General features: G+C 39.3%; 1 protein-coding gene across 2 annotated transcripts; it reads right to left on the reverse strand.

Annotated features, from left to right (window-relative positions):
- Positions 1–1,595: 1,595 nt before the first annotated feature.
- Positions 1,596–8,344, reverse strand: LOC116679142 (mamu class II histocompatibility antigen, DR alpha chain). Of its 2 annotated transcripts, XM_032508834.1 has the most exons (5): positions 8,119–8,309; positions 7,890–7,962; positions 3,917–4,162; positions 3,047–3,331; positions 1,596–1,741 (listed from the first exon to the last, which is right to left on the reverse strand). In XM_032508834.1, the coding sequence occupies exons 2-5, from the start codon at positions 7,942–7,944 to the stop codon at positions 1,620–1,622; spliced, it is 708 nt and encodes a 235-aa protein (XP_032364725.1). In that variant the 5' UTR covers positions 7,945–7,962; positions 8,119–8,309; the 3' UTR covers positions 1,596–1,619. The 2 variants fall into 2 exon arrangements, with proteins under 2 accessions (XP_032364725.1, XP_032364726.1); XM_032508835.1 differs by having other exon boundaries at positions 7,890–8,344.
- Between the last annotated feature and the right edge of the window lie 2,820 nt (positions 8,345–11,164).

Raw genomic sequence — 11,164 nt, forward strand, 5'->3', positions numbered from 1 at the left:
CAGACTTTCTAACTAACTGGACTGGTATGGCCTTAGGCCCACCATAACAGCAAACAGCTTTTTCCACCTCCCCAGGCCTCCTACCTAACTGGATTGGGACGGTAACAGGCCCACCACAACAGGCTCCTACCCAACTTGACTGAGACGGCTACGGGCCCATTACAACAAGCCTCCTGCCCAACCGGACTAGGACGCCGCGGGCCCACCACAGCAGGCCTCCTATCTAGTTGGATTGGGACGCCACGGGCCCACCACAGCAGGTAAGAGCCCCCCACTATTCAGGCGGCCTTTTCAATATGTCTTTTCCTTTAGGAGGGGTCTCTCCTGTCGGCGGAAGGGTGAGTTGCCCACGGCCTCCACACAACACACGCACTACACCAACACCACTCATGTCCCTCAACATTGTCTGTGCACCTACACATAGGGTTAGGATTAGAGACGTACCACCCACCCAGGTCCTTACCCAACCACCAGATCCACAAACCAGAGCGACTAGTAAAGCATACTTTAAGCTGATACAAGCTGTACACCACAAAAGCATAATTGACCACGCAATAACTACTAACAACCCCCCAGTAGGTATGACTAAGCAAATATGTTGACTAACGGACTTCATTAAACCATCCACACCCTCCACCGACACTCGTGATAAGGTACAGAACAATACTGCACTCTGGATGAAGAACAACATGTATATACTTCAGGAACACTACCAGAATATCATCTCCACCCGGAACACCATCACCCCCTTCAATTCACTATCCCTACAAATAGCTCTAGGTTGGGCAAGAAAACGCTACGGGGACCGCTTCAGAACAGAAACTTCTCGGACAGTTCTACACCTTCTGGACTCACATCTCTCCACAAACCGCATCACCTCCAACCCCCAGACCAGCACCTCACCCCCTCCAGAATATACAGCAAGCGGTAGTGGCTCTCCACCCTCCATCCCGTATGTAGCTAATGAGGAAGACTTCCCCCTACTTCCTTCACTCCCCCGTCCCAAACCTTCACTCTTTAATAAACACACACTCTCTTTAGGACCCAGACCTTCCCTCCTTGAGCTGATTAATTCACAACAACATCAGGGTACCCAACGGCCACCACTTCTCCCCACTCCAGTGGAAGCCCTAGTTACACAACCAGGTCAATCTGTGCAACCCGTACCCTACCCACGTCATTCTCTTCAAGCTAACCCCACTCAGGAGCCTCAACGACCCCGGAAATCAACCACCACTCCGGTGCCCCAACCCCCTAGAAAGGGCTACCAGCTCTGACTGGGGGGGGGGCTGTCAGGTGGGGGAGATATGATAAAACATCATTGGTGTCCCTAACACACAGGGACAGTCTGACTGCTGAGGATGATGCAGGTGGAGGATGAAGGACACACACATGGCAGAGATGCATCTGGTTTATTACTGTTATCAATAACAAAAATGTTCATAATAATCGACAAGAAAAACAGATGATTCTTTATTAATGTTGATTTATTAACACAGATGATTAGTTTAAACTAGAACAGAGTAATAATCCAGAATATTCTTCATCTGAAGCAGAAACCACTTAAATCTCCAGAAGCACTTCCTCATCAACCTATGACATCATCACCAGCCGGCCAATCAGCTGCACTCGTTTCCTTTGATGAGGAAGAAGGTTCCAGCAGCCACGCCCAGCAGACCCACCGTCAGACCCAGTCCACAGAAGACCGCAGGTCCAACACCGGGCCCCGTCTTCTCCACATCTGGAGACAGAGACACAGAGACATTAGGATCCACATCTGGAGACAGAGACACAGAGACATTAAGATCCACATCTGGAGACAGAGACACAGAGACATTAGGATCCACATCTGGAGACAGAGACATTAAGATCCACATCTGGAGACAGAGACACAGAGACATTAGGATCCACATCTGGAGACAGAGACATTAAGATCCACATCTGGAGACAGAGACACAGAGACATTAGGATCCACATCTGGAGACAGAAACACAGAGACATTAGGATCCACATCTGGAGACAGAGACATTAAGATCCACATCTGGAGACAGAGACATTAAGATCCACATGTGGAGACAGAGACATTAGGATCCACATCTGGAGACAGAGACACAGAGACATTAGGATCCACATCTGGAGACAGAGACATTAAGATCCACATCTGGAGACAGAGACACAGAGACATTAGGATCCACATCTGGAGACAGAGACACAGAGACATTAGGATCCACATCTGGAGACAGAGACATTAGGATCCACATCTGGAGACAGAGACACAGAGACATTAGGATCCACATCTGGAGACAGAGACACTAAGATCCACATCTGGAGACAGAGACACAGAGACATTAGGATCCACATCTGGAGACAGAGACATTAAGATCCACATCTGGAGACAGAGACACAGAGACATTAGGATCCACATCTGGAGACAGAGACATTAAGATCCACATCTGGAGACAGAGACACAGACACATTAGGATCCACATCTGGAGACAGAGACATTAGGATCCACATCTGGAGACAGAGACACAGAGACATTAGGATCCACATCTGGAGACAGAGACACAGAGACATTAAGATCCACATCTGGAGACAGAGACATTAGGATCCACATCTGGAGACAGAGACATTAAGATCCACATCTGGAGACAGAGACACAGAGACATTAAGATCCACATCTGGAGACAGAGACATTAGGATCCACATCTGGAGACAGAGACATTAAGATCCACATCTGGAGACAAGGACACAGAGACATTAAGATCCTGGTCTGTGATTGGTTAATGATTCTGGTCTGTGATTGGTTAATGATCCTGGTCTGTGATTGGTTAATGATCCTGGTCTGTGATTGGTTAATGATCCTGGTCTGTGATTGGTTAATGACCCTGGTCTGTGATTGGTTAATGATCCTGGTCTGTGATTGGTTAATGATCCTGGTCTGTGATTGGTTAATGATCCTGGTCTGTGATTGGTTAATGATCCTGGTCTGTGATTGGTTAATGAGCTGACTGTCTGCAATGAGAGTGTAAATAAAGGTTCTGACCCCAGATCCTGGTCAGGGGCCGGTCCAGGGCCACATGGTGGACTGTACAGCTGTAGAGGTCTCCCGGCTGGGGGGTGAACTCCAGTCTGGAGAACTGGTTGAAGGAGCCGTCTTTGTTGGGGTAGGGGACGTTGGTGCTGGTTGCCGTGGTGACGTTGTCCCCGTTCCGGGTCCAGGAGAAGACCACCGGAGCCGGATAGAAACCAGTCACGTAGCAGATGAGGTCGTTCTTCTCTCCCAGGACCAGGTCCTCTTTGGTGTAGACCATGGGACTGGAAGGAGGATCTGGACAGACAGACAGACAGACAGACAGACATAGACACACACAGACACATAGACACACACACACATAGACACACACACACATAGACACACACACACATAGACACACACACACACACACACACACAGGAAGACACACACAACAACACACACACACAGGAAGACACACACACACACACACACACACACACACAGGAGACACACACACACACACACAACACACACACAGGAAGACACACACACACACACACACACACACATTATACATAATATAATAAAGAGCAGGAAGGAGGATGTGGACAGATTTAGAGTAGAGTGCTGATGCATCTGTGTTCCTCTGGGTGATTAATAAAATCAATTAAAATCAAAATCAATCAGTTTATTGATTCAAACTAAAGCTTTCTATGCAAATACAAATATTTAATCATTGAGTACATTTATAATAATATTTTTTACTGCAGCACAAAGATCTAAGAGAATTGTAATTTACCCATTGGGGATTAATAGACAGATTAAAATTAAAATTAAATTAAAATTACAATCAGAGGTGAATAAAGTGACAGAATATATATTTACTATTTCTCTTACCGAGCTGCAGAGGAGGATTCTTATAGTTGTGGAGATCTGCTTTCAGACTCGATCTGCAGACCTGTTGATGAGCCACAGCTCCTTCATAAGCTCCTGGGTAGGAGATATGATCTATGAAGCTGGGCTGAGGCTCCACTCCTCTCTGGTGGATGAAGTCTGCGTACCAGACCTCTTCTCCATCCACAGAATACATCTCCTCTCCATCAGAGTCTGAACAGCCGGTGATAGAAAGGTCCTCATGTAGAACTGGAGAGAAAACAGAGATTATATCTGAAACATGAGATTATATCTGAAACATGAGATTATATCTGAAACATGAGATTATATCTGTCTGAAACATGAGATTATATCTGAAACATGAGATTATATCTGTCTGAAACATGAGATTATATCTGTCTGAAACATGAGATTATATCTGAAACATGAGATTATATCTGTCGAAACATGAGATTATATCTGTCTGAAACATGAGATTATATCTGAAACATGAGATTATATCTGTCTGAAACATGAGATTATATCTGAAACATGAGATTATATCTGTCTGAAACATGAGATTATATCTGTCTGAAACATGAGATTATATCTGAAACATGAGATTATATCTGTCTGAAACATGAGATTATATCTGAAACATGAGATTATATCTGTCTGAAACATGATATATATCTGTCTGAAACATGAGATTATATCTGAAACATGAGATTATATCTGTCTGAAACATGAGATTATATCTGACTGAAACATGAGATTATATCTGAAACATGAGATTATATCTGTCTGAAACATGAGATTATATCTGAAACATGAGATTATATCTGTCTGAAACATGAGATTATATCTGTCTGAAACATGAGATTATATATCTGAAACATGAGATTATATCTGTCTGAAACATGAGATTATATCTGAAACATGAGATTATATCTGTCTGAAACATGAATATATCTGTCTGAAACATGAGATTATATCTGAAAACATGAGATATATCTGTCTGAAACATGAGATATATCTGACTGAAACATGAGATTATATCTGAAACATGAGATTATATCTGACTGAAACATGAGATTATATCTGACTGAAACATGAGATTATATCTGAAACATGAGATTATATCTGTCTGAAACATGATATTATATCTGAAACATGAGATTATATCTGTCTGAAACATGATATTATATCTGTCTGAAACATGAGATTATATCTGAAACATGAGATATATCTGTCTGAAACATGAGATTATATCTGACTGAAACATGAGATTATATCTGACGAAACATGAGATTATACTGAAAAAACATGAGATTATTCTGTCTGAACATGAGATTATATCTGTCTGAGAACATGAGATTATATCTGAAACATGAGATTATATCTTTGAAAAATGAGATATATCTGAAAATGAGATTATATCTGAAACATGAGATTATATCTGTCTGAAACATGAGATTATATCTGAAACATGAGATTATATCTGTCTGAAACATGAGATTATATCTGAAACATGAGATTATATCTGTCTGAAACATGAGATTATATCTGAAACATGAGATTATATCTGAAACATGAGATTATATCTGTCTGAAACATGAGATTATATCTGAAACATGAGATTATATCTGAAACATGAGATTATATCTGTCTGAAACATGAGATTATATCTGAAACATGAGATTATATCTGACTGAAACATGAGATTATATCTGAAACATGAGATTATATCTGTCTGAAACATGAGATTATATCTGTCTGAAACATGAGATTATATCTGAAACATGAGATTATATCTGTCTGAAACATGAGATTATATCTGTCTGAAACATGAGATTATATCTGAAACATGAGATTATATCTGTCTGAAACATGAGATTATATCTGAAACATGAGATTATATCTGTCTGAAACATGAGATTATATCTGTCTGAAACATGAGATTATATCTGAAACATGAGATTATATCTGTCTGAAACATGAGATTATATCTGAAACATGAGATTATATCTGTCTGAAACATGATATTATATCTGTCTGAAACATGAGATTATATCTGAAACATGAGATTATATCTGTCTGAAACATGAGATTATATCTGACTGAAACATGAGATTATATCTGAAACATGAGATTATATCTGTCTGAAACATGAGATTATATCTGAAACATGAGATTATATCTGTCTGAAACATGAGATTATATCTGTCTGAAACATGAGATTATATCTGAAACATGAGATTATATCTGTCTGAAACATGAGATTATATCTGAAACATGAGATTATATCTGAAACATGAGATTATATCTGTCTGAAACATGATATTATATCTGTCTGAAACATGAGATTATATCTGAAACATGAGATTATATCTGTCTGAAACATGAGATTATATCTGACTGAAACATGAGATTATATCTGAAACATGAGATTATATCTGAAACATGAGATTATATCTGTCTGAAACATGAGATTATATCTGTCTGAAACATGAGATATATCTGAAACATGAGATTATATCTGTCTGAAACATGAGATTATATCTGGAAACATGAGATTATATCTGTCTGAAAACATGATATTATATCTGTCTGAAACATGAGAATATATCTGAAACATGAGATTATATCTGTCTGAAACATGAGATTATATCTGACTGAAACATGAGATTATATCTGAAACATGAGATTAATTGACTGAAACATGAGATTATATCTGACTGAAACATGAGATTATATCTGAAACATGAGATTATATCTGTCTGAAACATGATATTATATCTGAAACATGAGATTATATCTGTCTGAAACATGATATTATATCTGTCTGAAACATGAGATTATATCTGAAACATGAGATTATATCTGTCTGAAAAAATGAGATTATATCTGACTGAAACATGAGATTATATCTGACTGAAACATGAGATTATATCTGAAACATGAGATTATATCTGTCTGAAACATGAGATTATATCTGAAACATGAGATTATATCTGTCTGAAACATGAGATTATATCTGAAACATGAGATTATATCTGAAACATGAGATTATATCTGTCTGAAACATGAGATTATATCTGAAACATGAGATTATATCTGTCTGAAAACATGAGATTATATCTGAACATGAGATTATATCTGTCTGAACATGAGATTATATCTGAAACATGAGATTATACTGAAACATGAGATTATATCTGTCTGAAACATGATTATATCTGAAACATGAGATTATATCTGAAAATGAGATTATATCTGTCTGAAACATGAGATTATATCTGAACATGAGATTATATCTGACTGAAACATGAGATTATATCTGAAACATGAGATTATATCTGTCTGAAACATGATATTATATCTGACTGAAACATGAGATTATATCTGAAACCGAGATTATATCTGAAACATGAGATTATATCTGAAACACGAGATTATATCTGAAACATGAGATTATATCTGAAACATGAGATTATATCTGAAACATGAGATTATATCTGAAACATGAGATTATATCTGACCATGACATTATATCTGAAATATGAGATTATATCTGACTGAAACATGAGATTATATCTGAATGAAACATGAGATTATATCTGAAACATGAGATTATATCTGACTGAAACATGAGATTATATCTGACTGAAACATGAGATTATATCTGAAACATGAGATTATATCTGTCTGAAACATGATATTATATCTGACTGAAACATGAGATTATATCTGAAAACACGAGATTATATCTGAAACATGAGATTATATCTGAAACACGAGATATATCTGAAAAGAGATTATATCTGAAACATGAGATATATCTGAAACATGAGATTATATCTGAAATTTGAGATTATATCTGACCATGACATTATATCTGAAATATGAGATTATATCGGACTGAAACATGAGATTATATCTGAATGAAACATGAGATTATATCTGAAACATGAGATTATATCTGACTGTAATTTACCGGCAGCTGAGACGCAGAAGAGACCGGAGAGGACGAGGACCATCATCATCTTCATCTCTCTGTAGACCTGAACCTGACTGAGTCTCTGTAGACCTGAACCTGTCTGAGTCTCTGTAGACCTGAACCTGTCTGAGTCTCTGTAGACAAGAACCTGTCTGAGTCTCTGTAGACCTGGACCTGTCTGAGTCTCTGTAGACCTGAATCTATCTGAGTCTCTGTAGAGCTGAACCTGTCTGGGTCTCTGTAGACCTGAACCTGTCTGAGTCTCTGTAGACCTGAACCTGTCTGAGTCTCTGTAGACCTGGACCTGTCTGAGTCTCTGTAGACCTGAACCTGTCTGAGTCTCTGTTGACCTGAACCTGTCTGAGTCTCTGTAGACCTGAACCTGTCTGAGTCTCTCTGTAGACCTGAATCTATCTGAGTCTCTGTAGACCTGAACCTGTCTGAGTCTCTGTAGACCTGAACAACAGTCTGAGGAACGGACTGACAGAAACTCCAGCAGCAGCTGATCTCTAACACTCTGAGCAGCCAATCAGAGAGCAGAGATGTTATGACATCATCAGTGTCCGGGTAGAGACAGGCTGCTGCTGAGCTGTAAGACACAGACATGCCGACAGATCAGTCATAAAGTCTAATTAATGGTTTTATTAATGGTTTTATTAATGGTTTTATTAATGGTTAGATATGTTAAACTTTCTGGTATTGATTCAAAAGAAAGTCTTTTAAATCAAAACTTTCTATAGATTAACTTTAACTTGTATTGTTATTGTTGAGTACAAATAAAATAAATACAGTCAGAAAAGTACAACGTGATATAAAAGTTTAGACAGGACAATAAACACACTGCTGAGTAATACATGTAATATGATCTATGGAAGGACAAGTTCAGACATCTGCTATAAACTGTGTGTAGTATGAAGAGAAGTAAAATATTACTTTATACAGGTGTAGTTACAGTATGTTCATATCCCTCTGATGTCTCTCTGTCTCCATGACGTCCTACATGTTAACATATCACTCTGATGTCTCTCTGTCTCCATGACGTACATACATGTAAACATATCACTCTGATGTCTCTCTGTCTCCATGACGTCCTACATGTTAACATATCACTCTGATGTCTCTCTGTCTCCATGACGCCTACATGTTAACATAACACTCTGATGTCTCTCTGTCACATGTAGTCCTACATGTTAACATATCACTCTGATGTCTCTCTGTCTCCATGACGTCCACATGTTAACATATCACTCTGATGTCTCTGTCTCCATGACGTCCTACATGTTAACATAAACATATCACTCTGATGTGTCTTGTCTCCATGACGCTCTACATGTTAACATATCACTCTGATGTCTCTCTGTCTCATGACGCTCATGTTAACATATCACTCTGATGTCTCTCTGTCTCCATGACGTCCTACATGTTAAATATCACTCTGATGTCTCTCTGTCTCCATGCCGTCCTACATGGTTAACATATCAATCTGATGTTCTCTGTCTCCATGACGTCTACATGTTAACATATCACTCTGATGTTCTCTGTCTCCATGACGTCCTACATTTTAAAATATCACTCTGATGTCTCTCTGTCTCCATGACGGCTACATGTTAACATATCACTCTGATGTCTCTCTGTCTCCATGACGTCCTAATGTTAACATATCACTCTGATGTCTCGCTGTCCATGACGTCCTACATGTTACATAACACTCTGATGTCTCTCTGTCTCCATGACGTCCTACATGTTAACATATCACTATGATGTCTCTCTGTCTCCATGACGTTCCTACATGTTAACATATCACTTGATGTCTCTCTGTCTCCATGACGTCCTAAATGTTAACCTATCACTCTGATGTCTCTCTGTCTCCATGACGTCCTACATGTTAACATATCACTCTGATGTCTCTCTGTCTCCATGACGTCCTACATGGTAACATAACATATCACTCTGATGTCTCTCTGTCTCCATGATGTCCTACATGTAAACATATCACTCTGATGTCTCTCTGTCTCCATGACGTCCTACATGTTAACATATCACTCTGATGTCTCTCTGTCTCATGACGTCCTACATGGTAAATTCACTCTGATGTCTCTCTGTCTCCATGACGTCCTACATGTAACATATCACTCTGAGTCTCTCTGTCTCCATGAGTCCTACATGTTAACATATCACTCTGATGTCTCTGTCTCCATGACGTCCTACAAGTTAACATAACATACCACTCTGATGTCTCTCTGTCTCCATGACGTCCTACATGTTAACATATCACTCTGATGTCTCTCTGTCTCCATGAGTCTCCTACATGTTAACATATCACTCTGATGTCTCTCTGTCTCCATGACGTCCTACATGTTAACATAACATATCACTCTGATGTCTCTCTGTCTCCATGACGTTCCTACATGTTAACATACTCACTGATGTCTCTCTGTCTCCATGACGTCCTAAATGTTAAAATAACATATCACTCTGATGTCTCTCTGTCTCCATGACGTCCTACATGTTAAATATACATATCACTGATGTCTCTGTTTCCATGACGTCCTAATGTTAACATAACATATCCTGCCCTCCCCCTCCACCAGACGCCTCCTCCCCCCTTACCCCCCTCGTCCCCAGTTCCAGTCAGACCTGGTTCTGACCATCGTTATGGTTTGATTAGCATGATATCTTGTAATATCCCCCACAATGCACTGTGGGGCAGTCCAGACCAGGACTCTCTACCGTTTGATAATATTAATAATTATATTTATTATAAATTGTGATAATAGCAGTGACCTTTGTGATAAAGTCTCCCTGAAGTCTACAGGACCGGTCCAGAGGTTATTCTATAGATCTAATAAAATATGGATAGACACTTCTCTTCTGGTCTTGACTGTAACTATAATATATATATTTTAAAGTATTCATGGTATTATTAGTAAATTATGGTCACAGGTCAGCTTTAACAATAAAAATCTTTTTTTTTGTTTATTGGTTCCATACAAAGGAATAGTAACAACAGAAAACAAGGTGAAGAAGAAGAGGGATATAAATGTTTAAAAATAAACATTTTTAATTCTAACCCAGGAGGACAAAAGGTGCACATGTGTGTCTGTGTGTGTGTGTGTGTGAGTGTGCGTGTGGGTTGTGTGTGTGTGGGAGTGTGTGTGTGTGTGGTGTGTGTGTGTGTGAGTGTGCGTGTGAGTGTGTGTGAGTGGGTGTGTGTGTGTGAGTGGTGGGTGTGTATGTGTGTGTCTGAGTGTGTGTGTGTGTGTGCGTGCTAG

Source organism: Etheostoma spectabile, unplaced genomic scaffold (assembly GCF_008692095.1).
Source record: "Etheostoma spectabile isolate EspeVRDwgs_2016 unplaced genomic scaffold, UIUC_Espe_1.0 scaffold00009554, whole genome shotgun sequence".
Taxonomy (NCBI): domain Eukaryota; kingdom Metazoa; phylum Chordata; class Actinopteri; order Perciformes; family Percidae; genus Etheostoma; species Etheostoma spectabile.

Coding starts and splice junctions, on each gene's coding strand:
- LOC116679142 (XM_032508835.1), bottom strand. CDS start 7,944: ATGAAGATGATGATGGTCCTCGTCCTCTCCGGTCTCTTCTGCGTCTCA. Junction 4,163..7,889: donor CTTCTGCGTCTCAGCTGCCG/GTAAATTACAGT, acceptor TTTTCTCTCCAG/TTCTACATGAGGACCTTTCT. Junction 1,742..3,046: donor GCCCCTGACCAGGATCTGGG/GTCAGAACCTTT, acceptor CTCTGTCTCCAG/ATGTGGAGAAGACGGGGCCC.